The 18,035-nt window shown below is 40.5% G+C and overlaps 1 protein-coding gene across 4 annotated transcripts in view; it reads left to right on the top strand.

Moving 5' to 3' along the window:
• The window catches only part of SLC2A9 (solute carrier family 2 member 9), a 105,308-nt gene that overhangs the window by 22,118 nt on the left and 65,155 nt on the right, over nt 1-18,035 (top strand). For 3 of the 4 annotated variants that reach the window (XM_064653233.1, XM_064653235.1, XM_064653234.1), the window contains exons 4-7: nt 4,123-4,221; nt 7,947-8,107; nt 10,858-10,982; nt 12,164-12,309. In XM_064653233.1, the coding sequence (XP_064509303.1) occupies nt 4,123-4,221; nt 7,947-8,107; nt 10,858-10,982; nt 12,164-12,309 (531 nt within the window). Of the gene's footprint in view, nt 1-367; nt 462-4,122; nt 4,222-7,946; nt 8,108-10,857; nt 10,983-12,163; nt 12,310-18,035 lie in introns of those variants that run through there. The other variant, XM_064653232.1, reaches the window with a different exon arrangement.

Consider the following 18,035-nt stretch of genomic DNA (forward strand, 5'->3'; position numbering starts at 1 on the left):
GCCACTCGGCGGGGGCGCCGTGATGGACACCGAGTTGTGACAAATGTCGTGACCCCTTGCCCGCCTGGGCTGCTGGGTAAATCCCTGCTGAGGGATGGGGCCAGCCGGAAAGCCAGAGGCGCGGAGGCGCGTTGTGTGCGCTTGAGTTAGGTGCGGGCTCGCGGAGGAGCGCGCTCGGGCTCTTCCATCCTTCGAGCCCTGCGCCGGCACCGACTCTCTCTCCTCCCCGCTGCAAAGCCGGGGACAGGGCCGCCCCCCCGGGCACCCCCGAGCCCAGGCGCGTTCCCCCCGCCCCGCCGCCGCCTCCCGCGGCCGCGCCCCCGCGCCCCGCGCTGCCTGCGGGAGATGCGCGGCCGCTGCGCGCCGGCGGTGGCGGCGGAATGGCCGGAGCGGCGGGGCCCGAGGGTGACACGCTGGTGGCGCGGGGACCGGGGGGCGGGGGCGGCCGCGCCCGCGGAAGCGTAAGTAGCGCGGGGCGGCTTTTCCGCGCTGCGGGAATGCCCGCTGCCCTTCCAGCGAAGCGGGAGCCAGCCCGGCGGCGCGGGCGGGGGAGCTCGGCCTGCGCTGCCCGCGCCTTGGGGACGATTAGTGGGAGAAGGGTTGATTCCGACCTTCTCCGGCGCGGTGCGGAGGGAGGGACCTTTGGCTGGTGCGCGGTGGCTGCGGGAGCTGGAGTAAGAGCCCGGAGCTCCCCCGGGAGCCGGGCGGAGCTCAAGTTGCACATCGGCGACGCCGAGCCCTTGCCCGCTTGGAAAGTTTTTGGTGCCGATGCAGGGGAGGCCAGCGGCGGGCAGAGCTAAAAATACCGCGGCCGGGACCCAGAGGACGGGCGGAGGGCAGCGGCCGGGCCGGGGTGCTCCGGCCGGGGAGCGCAGCCGCCGCCGCGGGGGAAGTGGCGGCAGCAGAGCAAAGCGAGGGCGCCGCTGCTGCTTCCCCGATGCTTCCCAAGACCACCCGTATGGGCAAGTCCTTAGGGCAAGGGCAGACCCGGGCAGAGAGGGCTGCAGGGTTTCCCTTTTTCTCCCGCAGCCCCGAGGGCAGAGCAGCCGAAGGGCGCCGGGTCCACGGGCACCTGCCGGGAGAGCCAGCCTTCCGCGATGCGTAACGGGACCCGGGTCCCGTTAAGGGTATCTGGTAAGGTTCTCCGGAGTCCAGCTTCCCTGTACCCATAGAAAGTCTTAGTAATAGCTGTTTAAAAAATTAAAGCTTCCTTATGCATGTGTGCAATGTCTACTGCTAACAGTTGTGTTTGATTTTAGTCTGAGAAGGGGGCTGTGACTGACCAACCAAAGTACAGTACTCTAAACTGTGTTTTGAAAACTGAAGTGAAAACTGAAATGCAAACTGTCATGCATTTAAAAACAAACAAACAAACAAAAAACCCAAAACCATTTGAGACCCACGGTAGCCAGCACAAATACTACACTGACCAAGAACTAGAGTTGAGAAAAGCACCTTGAGAGCACAGTGCCTTGGGAATTGCGATTAGACCGAAAACGTGGGCTTTCACAAGTAAGCAGTCCTCGGTTACCTGGAAGTCTTTGCTGTGAACTGTCATGCAGCGTTCCTGACTGAACATTTATTCCTGTGGTGACGGTCACACCTATGTGCCCTTTGGCTGACGGCAGGGACGCATAAGCACATGCATGGCTGTGAAGCCAAGGAACACCTGTGAAGGAGGCGTGGTTGCCTTCTTGTTTCCTGACGATTGTAAAAGACATTGTGGGTTGGGTTTTTTTCTTTCCTTTTTTTTAATGTTGCCACAGGGTTAATGATTTTTTGAGCAACAATTTTTTTTTTCTTTTTTGCATTCTTGCTTCATTGTGCTTTCACCTTTATCTGGAGTTGCTGAAACCTGAGCAAATATTTAAAATAGTGAATGAAGAGACAGGTCATGGAGAAGTTGAAGTTCGTGTTCCAAACTCCAAAACCTCTGAATAGAGTGAGTCTGAGGTTTTCTGCAGCAGGCAGTATACTTAAAAAATTCATGGTATTGAAGTAGGTTCTAAACCCAGCTATTTGAAATACTTTAAAATAGTATGAATGTGGGGCTTTCTAAACACTTCTGTGATTTGCCTTGCATTATCTTCCACTTAGCCTTATGTGCATATAATTTGCCTGTGCTAAAAGGCTTAAGCATTCATTGGAATTTTTAATAAACCCAAGGCTATATGTTCCAAATCATTTTACTTGCAGGATTTTTCTGATGGTCTGATGTTGTTGGAGTAGAGCCCTTTAGAAATATTGCATCAAGATTACTTGTGAACTCATGCTTATCATTTGTGAAGCCTTCAGGAGCAGCCTGGTAGACCACCAGGAATTTTCCCCAATGAATCATTCAGAGTAGTAGCAATTTCTCCTAAGTCTAGGAATGCTTGTGTATAGTAGAGAAATAATAAGCACCTAATATGAGGTGTTGTAACCAGAAGTTAATAAAGCCTTATGTCAAAGTTTCTACATTTTGTTACCAAAGTAATGGCGCAAAGCTCTGTGTGTGTGTGTGGCACAGTCATTTTAAGAAGCTGGCTAATAATAAGAAATTGTATTTGCCTTGTGTAGTGATCTCAGCAGGATATATTTCTTACACTAGGCTTTTCTCCCCCTGCACACTTCCTCCTGACCTGACCAAAACCAGGCTGGTTAATGAACTGTGTAATCTCTTAAAAGGTTCTCACATCATGTGGAAGAAGTTAGAAACACTCCACTGTCCTACAGGGTACATTTTGAGCCCTCTGGAGTGGTAGCTATGAGTGTGGCAGATCCCGTGTGTGCCAGGTTGTACTCTGTAGTCCCTACCTGACCACACGGGTACCTCAGTCCTTCTTCACAGGTCGCAGTGAGTCCCCACTGACTGTGGAACGTGAGCTCTGGCACATTCTAACAGCCACTTACCCTGTTGTGCCCATGAGGCTGGTGGAGCTCGTTCCAGTCTACTGTCACTGCTGCTAATGCCATATGCTAGCTACATGAATGTTTTCTAAAGTGAACATACAGCTTTGTGCAGTTGACAGAATGCATTGATTCATTAACCTGTTGTGAGTGATATAACTGAGCCTGAGTTTCTCAAGCCTGCTTAAGCAGGTCTGTCTCCTTTTGAAAGGGTTGAAGCTTCAGTGAGTGAGGAAGCTGGGCATAACTGACAGTGAGTTGTGCTTGAAATTCTAGATTCTTATCACAGTTGTTTTTTTTTTAATTGAAAACACATTGAAAAGCCATCCATTTTAACATGTTCAAAGTTATCCTTCGTGATCTACAAAACTACATTTGCAATTGACCAGCCACCAAAACACTGACTTTAATGTCTCCTGGGACTGGCTGGCAGGGGTCTCTTCTGCCACTGTCTGTAATCCAGCAGGAGAACTGAGTGGCAGAAAGTAACACTGGGGTAGGTGGAAAGGACCCTGAAATGCAAAATCTCTCAGATCAAAGCAGTTCTACCTTTTATACTACAGCTGATGCGGAAGAAGAAATTGTTTGCAGAGGTTGGTTAAAACAGTATGAGGAGGATGAAGGGAGGAGGCCTGAGAAGGGGGAGGTACAGGTGTGTCATTAGCAAAAAAGGGTAAATGTTTTTCCGCTGGAGAGCATGTGTGGCAGCAAATTACTGTAGGAAACTTGCATTTGGGTTACAAAACCTAGTTTGTAGGCATCATTTTTAATTTTTTTTGGTCACAATTTCATCCTTGTGGAGTTGGGAGGCACACCATCTCATGAGTCTTCACCCAAGCCAGGTCTACCCACAGTCCTACTGTATCCCATATACACTACTCCTTGCTTTGCTGTGTTAGTGAAATATTGTCAACAATTTCCTTTGCTGAGATTATGCTTCTGCAGCATTTTACTTTTAATGGTGGGGGCTAGTAGGATGCTTGCAGCAAAACTCTGTGAGGTTGAAAGAAGTTCAAATGTTCACTTATGCATTGGTAGATGTTAACTGAGATGCTGTCACTTCAAATTTACTGTTTCTCAGATTGAGAAAGGAGAAGTGTTTCAGGCCATTATTCTGCAGCAAGGGCATCTGCCTGCAGGAACTATGCAAGATAGCAGAAGGAGTGTTTAAAACCTGAGGTACATTAATTTAAGATATGCTAACAGTGGCTGCATCTTTTCTTTGTCTTTCAGAATTGGTCTGGGAGTCTCATTTTAGCTTCTTTAACTGGTGCTTTTGGGTCATCTTTTCTTTATGGTTACAATCTCTCGGTGGTGAACGCTCCTGCAGTGGTAAGTGACTGACAAAAATGGAATTTAATATCAGTAGAGGGCAGCCTTGTCCAGCTATTGCACGCTCTTCAGTATCCTGCCTTTATAGTCCTCCTTATTACACAGTAGAAAAAGATTACATCTCATACAATAACTTTCCTTTGCCTGAAACCTTCCTGCTCTCTATGAGGTTTTCACATAAATCCAGTAGCTATCAGGAATCTAAATGCCTCTGTTGTGGTGCATGGGTGCACGTGGTTTGCTTCTCATTCTCCCCAAGCCCAGACGAATACTAAATCTCCTTGCACACTTTTGTATGCTAAAGTATTTTTAATATCTGCCTAATAGGTATTTGGTAGCTGTATGCACATGTTCAGCAACTTCTGTTCACATGGTTCAGTTCTAGAGGGTTGCACAACATGTCATTCCCATTGATTAATATTAAAATAATGCCTCTGGCTTCCCCTTAAATAATAGGCCTCCTCTCCTGCTTTTTGTGGTGATGTCTTGTTTGGTTCTGAATTCAAAACTGCTGGGTTGACCATCTGTTGGCTGCAATATGTGGGGTAGATTTGATGAATAGAGTACTGTGGAGTCATTAGGCAAAACTTGTGGTGATTTCATTAAAATATCAGTTATCACAAACAATCTTAGCCCCAGGCTTTGTCAACAGTTTTAAGAACAACTTTGACCCGTAGGGTTATAGATGTCAAACCAGGTATATTTATATAAAATTAATTATTTATTATGACAAATGATCAGACAAAAGGTCTTAATCAGAACTGTTTACAACACCATAGAAAAGCTAAAACTATTAGTAGTGTACAGTATAGTGCAACTATATCAAAGCAATTATCTCAAAGCAATTAGATTAAATCTAGCAAAAAGAAGTAATTATTTAATTAATGTAACAGCTCAACAATGCTTGTGGGCAGATCTCTTTCTCTTAACCTCAAGGAGTGTCCTTGAATGGGTGTCCCCACTTCCAGGGAGCATCTCCACACACTCCAGGAAGAGTATGTTAGAAGAACCTGCCATATGAAAGTGGACTGGACTTTTATAGTATGAAGTGGTTGACTGTCAGTCTCATGTCTCCAGGTCAGCTTAGCATCTTATCTGTCATATCTTTGCCTCACTACCGGTATGTTGGTTTGGGGTTGATGAGCCAGACTGGTTTTGGCATAATTCAATACCAAAAGCAGCACCTGGGCCCCCTCTCAACCCACCACTGACAGATTTGCAAATAGGGCATTTTCCTGTTGAGTTTCTTGACCTCATTCTAAGATGAAGAGCCCTGCTACAGGGGGAAGTTAATTTAGGGCTGGAAAGTTGACAACTATTTGTAAATTTTTGTGTCCATTTTCTTTTGATGCTGCAAATTGTGTCAGCTCATCAAACTCCAGAAAAATACTCCTGTAGTTCTCACTGGGTTTTGCTACTCCTGTAGCTCTCGCTGAGCTTTACCTCACGTCATCTTATAAGGTAGAATTAATCCAATTTCCTGATAGCTGAAAGGGGGAAATAAACTGTACAAACTCTGCTCAGAGCTGAGATTGCATCCAACTCAGTTCCCTGTTGTTCTGTGGGAAAGAGCAGTGGCCCACTGCAGGTATGATTCCCGAGAAACCCAGAATTAGAAGTGTCCATGGGCTTGTTCAAAGAGCTACCATAATTTATTAAATTATGGGAGCATTTGGCAGTAGGAAGACAAAAGATTTAATTGCATGTGAGTTGAAGCTGTGTTTTTCTGAGCAGAATTTCTGCAGTTCATTTCATGGACCGATTGTAGGCAAGGCCTGTGAAACAAAGATGTGCTTTGTGCTCTATGCAAGGAAGCAAAGCCTCTGCTACTTTCTGATTTGCACTTGCCCTCTTCCTGGGGAGGGCTGCAGTTCTGAATTCCTAATGCAAAAATGTACAGCCTGCTGTGTCAGCCAGTTCAGTAGTGGTCACTGTGTGTAAGTGACCTTTGTAACTATGCGTAAGACAAGGAAAATATTTCCCTTATATCTAAAATGTACCCATTAGATTAATATATATATATATAACTATATATATCCCTTACATTCCTCTTATTTTTCTCACCCTAGCACTACTACTGTAATGGACTGAAGCAGTTGAGAAAATAAGATACTGATAATGCATCAGCTACTGTTTCTTGTTGGCTTTGATTAGGGGCTAAAATTTGTGTATACAGGTTTATGACTTCAACATTATTGAGACACCTGATCAAAATCCCAAAGGAGCCTTTCCATAGAATTAAATGGATTAAAATCCAGTGGATTTGTTAGATCAGATTTGTTTTGTTTCACGTTCTTCCCCTCAAAACCTCTACGTGTTACTAGCTTCCAATTTATTGGCAATGGGAATCCAAACACAGGTGCTGTACATGTCAGAGCATCTGTATGTTACTATTGAGTGTTGTAGTTTGTATTTTCTTTTCTTGAATATTTCCAGTTATTTATGTCTTCTTGTAAATAACAAAGCTATGATGAGAAAATTAGTCATAACACAGGGGGAGAATAAATTGCATACTATTTTGAACCATTATCATTAGCAAGAAATGCTAATAGTGTTGTAAAAGGGCTTTCTCTCAGTATTCATTACTATCAGTAATTAACTTCAAATAAACAAGATCTCTGAATCTAAATATAATCTGAGTATTGGCGTTAAAGAGATAAGATGTACTACTTGATTTACTGGCAGATTCATTTGGAAGCTTACTGTGAGATTCTTATAAATAGACAAAGCATCGAATTGACTTTCTTCCTTTTCTTTTTTTTTTTTAAAGTGTTTTTTTTTTTTCTATCTGTTTAGAAACACATAAGATAGCTTTGGAGAAATATCCATGTCCACCTTTTAATTCAAGGCACAAGAGGTCTACTAGAAACTTGATAGAAGGAAGACAGAAAGTTGTATGTTTTTACCTCCACCTTTCTTAGGTACCTTGCAGATGGAGAGGTGGTGATTCAAATTAACTGAAGTCCTCAAATCAAATATTCTGTGTGTCCAAGGCTAGACTAAAGTTTGAAATTCCTGGTTTGAATGGGGAAATTGTGGCTTATATTGCTGAGTCCTGTTCCAGGATACTTTAGGAGCTATTACATGCTGAAGGAAAGCTGAGAAGAAACTGGGGAAAAGAGCCAAGATTGAATTTTGTGATACTGTAGAGCTTGTTGGGAAGCGGTGACAGAGAACAGGTGAGAGCTTTCAACAAGCATGCTGTGTCCTGCTGTAGTGACTGCAGCTGCCTGGTGCTGCATCCTCGTCAGAGCACCAGGCATAATGGTCCTTGATTTTGAAACGGGAGCAGCATAAAAATGAGGAAGTCTGACTAACAAGAAAGTAAACAGGCAATGTGTGTCTCTGCAGACAATACAGAGAAGTTGTTAGAAAGCATCCTTCAAAAACCTGCAGTTGTGCTCATGTGAGGAAAGCAGAAAAAGAGTATAAACTCTATCACACTGAAGGCTAAAAAGTGAGATGGTCCTGGACGTTCGCGACACCGTTTCCCCACCTTTTTTGGGACCGCCATGCAGTTATACGTATGGATGTTTTGATTGATTCAGTTTTATTGCAGTTGCATCTAGAATTGAGGGTCCATTTTTTGGAGGAGAGCAAAGGTGATTGCTGCAAGCAAGCTATTGGGCTGATTTTTTTTTTTTCTAATTCTGTTTCCCTCAGTTGCATTCCTAATGTGTGATTTTTTTTTTTTACATGTATTATTACCATTTATTTTCTTTCAGTATATCAAGAAGTTTTACAATGAAACTTGGCAGAGCAGATACGGCTTCTCAGTGAATGAAAGCACGCTGACGCTGCTCTGGTCTGTAACCGTTTCTATTTTTGCCATTGGTGGCCTTGTGGGTGCCATTATTGTTACCCCAATTGTGAAGTTCTTCGGACGGTAAGTGTACTGCAAAACTTGTGTTTTCTAAAGCGGTTTCTCACTTAGTCTCTCTAGAAGGCTTTACTTTTATTTTTGAAAAGCACCCTCTTCACCAGAATACAAATTAAAGTATCTTTAAATCATGAAAGCTCATTTCTGAGAGATATGAATTTCCAAGAGTGAAATTGGTACCTTTCTCTCTGGCCTTACTGTGTATCACTTAAGTCAAAGAAGCCATTTGCTCTGAACTGACAGTGGGTTGAGATGTCAAGGAGGTTGCATTGTCAAGAATGTGAAAGGAAAATACTGTAAAATAGAAAAGATGTCACAAAGGACTGGCAGATTCTTGTTTCATGAGTCTGCTGAGTACCTTACTGTAAACAAACAAAGCCATCAATATATCTCATTTGCTTCTTAACAATATCTGTTGTCATATAGTAATGAAAATTTGCATATTTTTCCTTCCTTATGTCAATTTAAAATAGAGTTTGAAGAACTAAACTAGGATGAAGTTCATGTTTGGTCTTTGCCAAGCTTGGGGATACTGTCCCTGCTCTATACAATGTAGTATTTGACCAAGTCTTGACCACGGAGAATATGAGTATTTTAGGAATGTTTGTGCTGGTGTGTGTTTGCATTTTTGCTGCAGGTACTGACTAGATATTTCTGTCAAATTTTTGTTTCATACAGTCTTCCAAAGAGAATTTTAAAGGTGATTCATTAATTACCTATAGTTAGAAGAGCATGAAAAAACCCTTCCACTGTAGTATTCATCATAACTGCTCATTTGCATTTCCTTAATTGCAAATTCTATATAATTTGATATTTTTTTGTCAGTTAAATCACAGGAGAACATCATCATGGAGGCTTAAATACAAGCATTAACTTCCACTGTTCTTACTTTTGTGTTTTACACTTTGACTGTTTCTGTACACTTTGACCGATTGTACTCTCCTAGGTCTCTTTGGCATTCTCCCAACTCTTCCATATCCCATTTTTCACCTCAAAGAGTGTATTTTCAAGCTCTTCCATTTCATGCTTACAGCAAGTCAGTATTCTCTGCTGTTACCCATTCTTCATTAATTTATTCTGTCACTTCACCATTTGTTTTTCAATTTTTAAATATTTTTCATAGACACATTATTTCTTTTTTTTAGGTTTTCAACTTCTTCTTCCAAATCATCAATTTGGCTTTTACACACTTGTGTAATATATAAAACTATGCCTGATTAAGACAGATTAATTCCCAGAATATTGTTGAGTCTTCATTAAAATAAAGTGAAGTAAAAAATTAGTTCAAAGAAGGCTTGAATTTTCAGTGAAGAGTAGAACAGCTTTGCATGCAATTCGTTAAAGTGGTGGCTGATCTCTGTCGTAGATACACCACTTCGATTGGAGCTGGTTGTGTTTCCAGGGCAGACCTTTACACTTGCAGATTCTGCCCCTGTTTATTATGTTTATCTCCATTAAGCCATGAAAACAGCTCTGTTATAGATATGGTGTATGAATGCTACAGTACAGATGGCAAAGGGTTGTGTGGATAAAGGCTACTCACCAAAGAGTGGTTCTTAAGTTTGCTGTTCACACTGCAGTGTGTTTTTCTGGTCTAGGAACTTGGACTGATGTATCATTATAGTAATTGAGGAACATATTGTGAAATGTTGACAGAACAATAAAATACTCTGCTGTTAAGTTGCTCAAGTGTAGGTTGGAGGGTTGTATATATAATGAAGCTGAGCTCCATTTACTCTGACACAGAATAATGAGCTAAGGGGGATCAAAAGCATTAGTCAGAAATAATGTATGACTTTAAAAAGAACACTTGAATCACATTGCTGTAAGGTTAATAACATAATTTCCAAATTACTGGATTCCTAGTCCCTACCTACTTCAAGAGAGATATAGAGTAGTTTTTTGGAAGGGAACCTTCACACACATAAGCTTAAGTCCCCTGTGTCTTTAACGCTTCACAATTTAAACTCTCTTCTTCTAATGAAGAGCAGCTGCTGTTGTGTATCCTGAGCACCCAGAGCAACATGCTCAAGGGGTTGCTTGGACCGCTGCTAGGGAGCCACATTCCCAAGCTGAGCATCACTCCAGGTCCCTCTCCTTCCTTTTTGTGCCACAGCAGGTCACACCCAGTGCCTTCAGTGAGAGAACAGGCAGTGCAAGGAGTCAGGGTCAGTGTGTAACAACTTCTTTGTGCCGTTCCTTTCTTCTCACTCCTCCTGTTTTTAAAATTTTAAAGTATATTTTTGTGATTTAAAAATTTTTTTAACAAAGTAATAATTTTCTGTAGAGAATATTTCTTTTATTTGAAAAATATTTTTAATTTTTTATTTAACCGTTATAGAATTATTTAAATTTAAAAGTGGGAAAGAAATATGTAAATCTGTATTTTGGTTAATTTGAACAATTTTTAGAGAAGGGTTGAGTTTTACTACTCATGTGAGCCCAAGTGTTTTTTCTAACTTGACAGGTAGGAGGTAATTTTCCTCAATGTGTGTTTTCATTATCATGGATTTAAGGATGAATTATAATGGCGTAAATATGTCAGTGTTGAGTAGTTCTCAAAGTGTCAAAAAATATATGTAGCATTAAAATGGATATAGTGCTGTACTTTGGAACCTCACAACATCTAAGAGGCAGTGTTTGTTAGGAACTTTTTATTCATAAATGTTTAAGTATAACAGCCTAGTATGCTTGGAATAGGACTAGATTTAGCTGCCATGGTGCTGGTTTCTACATAAACTGTCTTTTCCTTTTAGGAAATGTACGTTGCTGCTCAATAATGTGTTTGCAGTGACAGCTGCGTTGTTGATGTCCCTCTCCTTGCTGGCAGGGTCGTTTGAAATGCTCATACTGGGCCGCATTATCATGGGTGTTGATGCAGGTAAGCTTTGGTCATGCTCTACATGTCTGAAATGCTTGTGCCATACATAAAATTCCTCCTCTCCCCCAGCTAGAACTTTCTTTACATTGAAGATGTATTTTAGGGACTAGCTGTAGCCACACTGATTTCACTGGGACAAAACAGTAGACTAAGGGCTGAAGGATCTGATGTTTGGAGAAGACACTGGAATGAAAGCCAGCTACTGCTATCCATCCTGGTTGTTCTCCCACTTTTCCTCTTCCACCCCTGGTAGATTTTATCTGTCTTCATGCCGTGAAAACCCTTTAGCTAGGAGGGTATAGCCTATTTATTAACACTGCTTGTTGCTGTGTGTTTAGAAGTTGTTGGATTCCATGCTAATACCGGCAGGATTAAGGAAGGTTTGGTACATCTTCAGTTGCTCCTAGCAATATAGTCTTCCCAATTTAAAAGTAAACCATTGAGGCACTGCAGCACTAGAATTGTCTTGCAGCTAAAAGTAAGGGTCTCAGCAACTTCTCGGGTCACTAGATGTGAAGTTCATGAGTCATTTTGGTGCTGACTGCTAATTTTTGTCTAGGTTACCGCCAAACTACCAAGCTTCTGGAGCTATGTAAATATCGTCATTGTACTAACTAGGATCATGCAATTGGTTCTTCCTGGCTTTGAGCAGCCACCTCACCCTTATTTTCTGCCTACTATGAAGAGTTCATTGCAGGTGTAAGCCTATATTGAGAGGAATATCTGCTAGTACTGTTTACAGTAAAAATATTTCAGCTGACAGTATCTGCTCTATTTGATGGATACATTGGTTTGCGTTTTTTTCCTTACCCACACCAGTGCTAACATGACTTTGTTTGCTTTGGGATGAGCAAATTTAAAACATCAAATCTGTTCTCCTGGTGATTCTCATCTCTGAGTAACCTTTGATGCTCCTCATCAAATAGCACCTACGCACATTTCTGTAGATCTGTAACAGATAATCAATCCAATGATTATTAAATGGTGTAAGAGTAATTAGGCATACAGGGAAGATAATTCATATTGTCTGTGGACAGGTATATTTCTGTTCTTTGCATGTTCTTATGCCACTCTAGTGAGCAGATTAGTGCTCAGACTCCTTCCAGTAGACATTTTCTTCATACCTGGCATAATGAATAGAAGTTTTGACTTAATATATGGGGGTTTTTCTTCTTTTGTAGGAATTTCCTTAAGTGCCCTTCCCATGTATTTGAGTGAAATATCTCCTAAGGAAATCCGTGGTTCATTGGGTCAGGTCACAGCAATTTTCATCTGCATTGGCGTTTTCACTGGTCAAGTTTTGGGGCTGCCAGAAATATTTGGGCAAGTAAGTACTTAACATATCTTTTCTGTCAAAGAACACAAGTGTGCTTTAAGTGTCATATTTTTTGTATTTTGACTGAGTTCTTTACAAAAGTGGAAAATAGAAACAATGGCGTTTTTTGTTTTGAAGCACTTTGAAAAGTGGTTTCCTCCATGTGTTCTAAAAGCAGGTACATATGACTAAGTTTGGTAGATGTGGTCAGCAGTTTTAACAGTTTGAGTGGCTTGTGCGTGTCCATGTGCAGGTCCCCTTCCTCCCCTTTCTTGATGTACATTTATTTTTGATGGTTTACAGTTTCTTTGAGTATCAGGGAAATGCTTAATAGCTTTTACATTTTTGATTTGTGATTTTTCAGTGTGAGATAGAACTGAAAAAGGCTTGGTTAGAGTTCGTATGAGAACCTGAATAGGAAGACCCTTGCTTGGTGATTAGAGTGTTCCTTGTAATGCACTCTTTCTTTTAGATTATGAGGTGGAAAAGCAGAGCTAATATATACCTTTATGGAAAGATTATCTCTTCAGTTAATAGGTTGTCTTGCTGTCATAGACTGAGATTAACTTGGTGACCACTGGATGTCATCATTGCTCTAAATAAATGAACTCGAGGTTGGTTATGGCTGGTGCTTGGAAATACAGAATCACAGAATTGTTAAGGTTAGAAGGAACCAGAGTGGGTCATCTGATCCAACCAGATACTTTGCTTTCAGAGGTGAATCTTCAATGCAGTGTGGAGGAAATATCTGTATCCTCTCACAATGAAACCTGAACTCAGAATCCCTTCTGACAGCCAGCAGAAGTAGTAAACTGTGGAAAAGTGAGCTTTTCCTCCTCTATCCATCCAAACTCAGCTCCTTTGTAAATACACAATACCATCCTCCCTGACACTTTTATTTTTGTTTGACCAGCTCTCTTATTCTGTCCCTTTATCCCATTAAGCCCTCCTGCAGACAAACAGTTTGATTCAATTTACCCTTTACTGAATTATAGTTTTCTCCTCTGTCCCCTCCAAAGCAACAAACTTTAGAAAAAAGCTTTAAATGGCTTTTACTGACCTTCCTTGGTGGCTTCTACAGAGTTGCCTTCTCTTGCTTTGGAAATTAGTCTGTTGGAAATGAATGTATGAAATATCAAGAGGCCAATTAGATTGTTTAGAATATATATCAGCCCTAATGTAGTAGGTGGGGTTTTTTATTTGTTTTTTTGGGGGGGTTGTTGTTTTTTTTTTTTTAAACATGCATACACTTTTAAAGGTGAGGTGTCATGTGAATTCTTTTTCCCTCTTAGGTCTTTGGGATATTTTGAATAGGAAATACTTATTCCTTGGTTTTAGCTCATTCTTGCTGTTTTTATTTCTCACCTTCCTTTCATCCCCATTGTTGCTGCTACTAAATTATGGAGATTGCTTCTACAACCTGCTTTAGTATGAAGTTAATTAATATTACGCTATTAAAGATAGACATTAATTAATTTATGTAAGAAGAAATACACTTTATCTGTAGAATTAGTTCTTTTCAAGACAGATAACATCAGCATGTTGGCTGATGTGAATTAGCGTATTTCCGGAAAAATTATTGGAAGTAGCTTGAATTTTCTAGTTGGGAATGTGGGTGTATTTTTCTTTTTATCTCTGTTGGTTTCGGTCAAGCCAGGATTTTATTCACTGGCTTTATGTGGTTCCCATTGAACCTCCCTCAGTGGGACGTAGTTTTTATTTTGTTGCTCTGTGGTTGTTTGTTGGTTTCCTATCAGAATTTGTTGTAAATAATAATAGTTACAAATTCATGTCTTCTGTCATGGTTTCGTAAGAGTTTTCTCTTGAGCTCTGTCATTTATCTATTACTTGTAAATTGAGCAAATATCTAAGAGATTATTAACTGTAGTATCTAAGCAGTGAAGAAAGGAGGGACAAAACCAGAGTTGGGCATCTTGCCAGAAGAGATTTGTTGGAAGAGGAGTGGACATGAGCAGGGCTTTCAGCATGGCTGTCTTGTAAGAGCAGGTAACAGCAACATTGCTTGTGTGGTCAAGTAGAGGGAAGGGAGACAAACTGACTGCACCATGTAAACACAAGAAAGAGAACTGCAGAAGGAATAGAGTGGCTTAATCTCAAGGACAATATGGCTACAAGAATGACTTTTATAATAATTGTGTGAATAATTGCATGCAGAAATTCATCAGAGTGATGTTTGGAACAGACTCCCAGCTGAAGTAGCTTGAGCAGAAAATTTAACTTTTAAATTGGAGCTTGATGCATTCTTGTGGATTATATGAGGTTGTTGCCTTCAGTGGTTCTGTCGAAGTCTCTTCACAGAAAAGGGAAGTGTTTGTGTCGGCAGGGGGACATAGTGTTAACAAGCATTTATTAACAACCTAAGCGATTACTTCCTCTGTTATCAAATACAGAAGTGTTGCTTTAAATGTGGAATTATGATAAAAATATCTCTGAAGCTCTGAGCGTTATTTGAGGCAAAAAAAAAATAAAATCCAATAATGGCAGTAAAATCTAAATACAGGCATTCTTTTAGATTCTGAATATATAGACTTTTATCCTATTTGTCTCCAAAGGTACTAATTTTAGAGTACCAAGTCTGAAAAATGTTCTCCTTTAGCATGCAATGCTTAGCAAGAGTGATTATCTGAGGGAGAAAAGCTGGAGTTGTGACAATGCTGCAGTGATTTGATATTCTTTCTTTCTTTCCACTGCCTTAATTCCCTCACATACAAATATCCCAGCAGTGCTTTTTATTCAAGATTCTGATTCTTGTAGACCATAACTTATGGAAAACTATATCTGCTATGTCTCCACTGAGGTTTGGTAAATTACACAGTCATAAAGCCAGCTGGTGATCAGAGCACAGAGCATGACAACTTTACGTGCTGGTGACCTGCTTCTCTCCACCACGCTGACTGCTGAGAGCTGAGTGCTTGTTTTCATGTGCTAGCATCTTGTTTTAGTGTTCTGTAAGCCAGAGTTCTTAATTCTTCAAGATGCCATGGCAACTATAAATGACAACTTGGTACAGGCCCACAGATGTGCAGAGATGTTGTCTGCTGTAATGTGAGCACCAAATTATTGCTACTGGCTACAGGATTATTTAATTTTTGGTTGTATTGCGTGTGCAGTTTTCCATGTATCTGACTGAAGGAAAAAACAGACATTAAGATAAGGAGGTCTCAGATCTGTCAACTCTTCAAACACTGCCCTTCAGGTGTTTCCATTCTCTCTGTTTCTATGATTCTACAATTGAATCACCCAGCCCATTTTTTCTAAAAGATTGATCCCTGCAAAGCAAAGACCAATGCATTGTCAAATTCAGTTTTGAAAGTTCAAATTTACACTTACTGTCTTGGGGGAATATTGTCTGGCCTGATTATGACATATTACATGTAACTCTAGGTATCATTCTGACTATTTCATCTAGTTTCTCCTGCATGTAATGTCCTGCTCTACAGGTTTTCCTTAGCATGAAAATATCTTTTAAATTTTATAAACCACAAGACCGTCTCTTCTACTGGTTCATTTGTTTAATGAAGGTAGGGTTTAATCTTTCCTTAAATGATAGAGGATTTAGTTTATGAATACTTTTTCAGTAGTTACAATGTTCATATTTTTTAATATACCTAGAGCCTCAGTATCTCATCTGTGTATAGATACAAGAAAGGGGAGAAAAAAAAATTTTATGGTATGTGTACGTATTCAGGGCAGGTAAAGCTGAAACTGTTGCCTGTTGATGGGTTTTCCTCAGACTTCTGCTTTGAGCCCCCTTTCCTGTGTGTGGTGTGTAAAGCTTTGCCAAGCTGCAGTTGTTTTCTCTGGAGCTGGCCCCAGTGGTTGGCTGGCTCTGGCTGCTTCTCTGACCAAACAGCTGTTTGCCATAGGTAGGCCAACAGAAAAATAGAATTTTTTAGCTTTACTTCAGCAACCCTATTTTATAGACTTCAAGTATTTCTAGGTAATGCACCCAGGAGCTTGTCTAACTGCCGTGTTGCACTGTTTCATAGTGGATAGTATGTCATCCTAAAAACCCTGCTTTGCTTGCATCCTAAGACTTGCTGAATAAACCCTATTACTGCTGTAAGTGTTTCCGGGGGAAAAAAAAGGTAGCGTAAACAGAACAACATAAAATTCCTGATGTGTCCATCTCCTGAATGTTGCAAGTTGTTTTGGTCATTCTGTTTTAAAAAGTGTCAAGCAATACAAGGTACAGAAGGGAGCAGCAATTATCAGAGGTGGGAAGTGGCTTATTGAGGAGAAGTCAAGGGTTAAACAGTTCTTATGGGTAACCCCATGCTGGGGAAACACTCAAAGCAATGAAAAACAAAGTACACCTGAGAAGACTTAGAATTTGCCTTAAAGTGACATGTTGTGCTTTCTAGAGTTTTCTCAATCTTTCTTTAAATACATTTGGAATTTATTATGTTGCAAAACTTTGTGTAAGTGGTTATGGTTATGAACTGTATTCATTAGACATTGTCTTTGTCAGAGAAGGAACATGAATTCATTTTAAATTACACTTTTTTGAGGATTTTGAACAGCTTTAATACATATCTGGCTAGAAATTACCTATTTTTAAAAAAAGGAGTTAGCTGGAAATAGGTCCGTGACATATGGTGACAATGGCGAAACTGTCCTCCACACAACTGATTATTTTAGCAAAGAAATTCTGTTACTGATATAAATATCAATATCAACTTCTGCAGTAAATTGAGCTAAATTTCGAAAGGGGAAATGAACTTCATAGACACTGTACTGTGTATCTAATAAGGAAGCATCTCTGTGATTAGTCCCTTTCAAGTTAGTTCTTTACATGAGTGGACCTTGCGAAGAAATATTTGTGATTTTTTTAAAAAACATCAACTAAAGACTTCTGTATATACTGTGTCAGACTCTAATTTTTCTTAACAGACCTCTTAGAAATGATGTGTTTAATGTGATAGATAGTTGTGTATTTGGGAATGTTTATATAGGAATTTCTCATTTTGCTTTACCACATTCTTTTAAAAGTACTCCTTCACTTGCACTAAAATAGACAGTGATGGAATAGGTAGTTCTGCAGCCTGTGCAGTTGAAGGCTTTTCTGGAAAAAGCTTTGATTTTACTTATCAAAGCTTCATTTTCAGTGTGATATTTCCCTTTTTTTTCTTTTTTTTAACTGATCTTTCTTCCTAAGACTCTTGACTCCGATACAAGGATTCCTTAAGAACTGTCAGCAAATTACAGATGCATAAAGAAAGGAATTCAGAATTGCTGTAGGGACCTGCAGCCTGCAGGTGGACACCAAAGACAAAGTGGTCTGTTGGAGATGTGCTTGAAATGAATCTTACACATTAGCATGATAACACAAAGCATGAATCAGCCATTTTCCTTACATTTTTCTGTGAGCTATTTTCTTCTGTATGTTTATCTTCCCCTTGAGCCACGATACCGATTATAGTTATTCTTCTTTCGAAATATGAATGATAATTTATTTCAGAGTATAGAACAGAGAGCTCTTGTGGCAATGAGACAGGTGAACTCTTGCAGCTGCATGGAGGATCTTGGAAATCAAAGCAGCTTATGCCTTATACTGTTTACAGAATATAAAAAGGTGTTTGTAGCTTCCATTAGAGTAGGACAAATGCATCTACTAGTTTAGCATTTTCCAGGATCACTTGAATTCCTGAAGTGTCCTGTTTGTGATAATTTCAAACATCTGGCTACATTTTAGGATATAAATTGCTAGTTCTGAG

This window comes from Pseudopipra pipra, chromosome 4 (assembly GCF_036250125.1).
Source record: "Pseudopipra pipra isolate bDixPip1 chromosome 4, bDixPip1.hap1, whole genome shotgun sequence".
Lineage (NCBI taxonomy): Eukaryota > Metazoa > Chordata > Aves > Passeriformes > Pipridae > Pseudopipra > Pseudopipra pipra.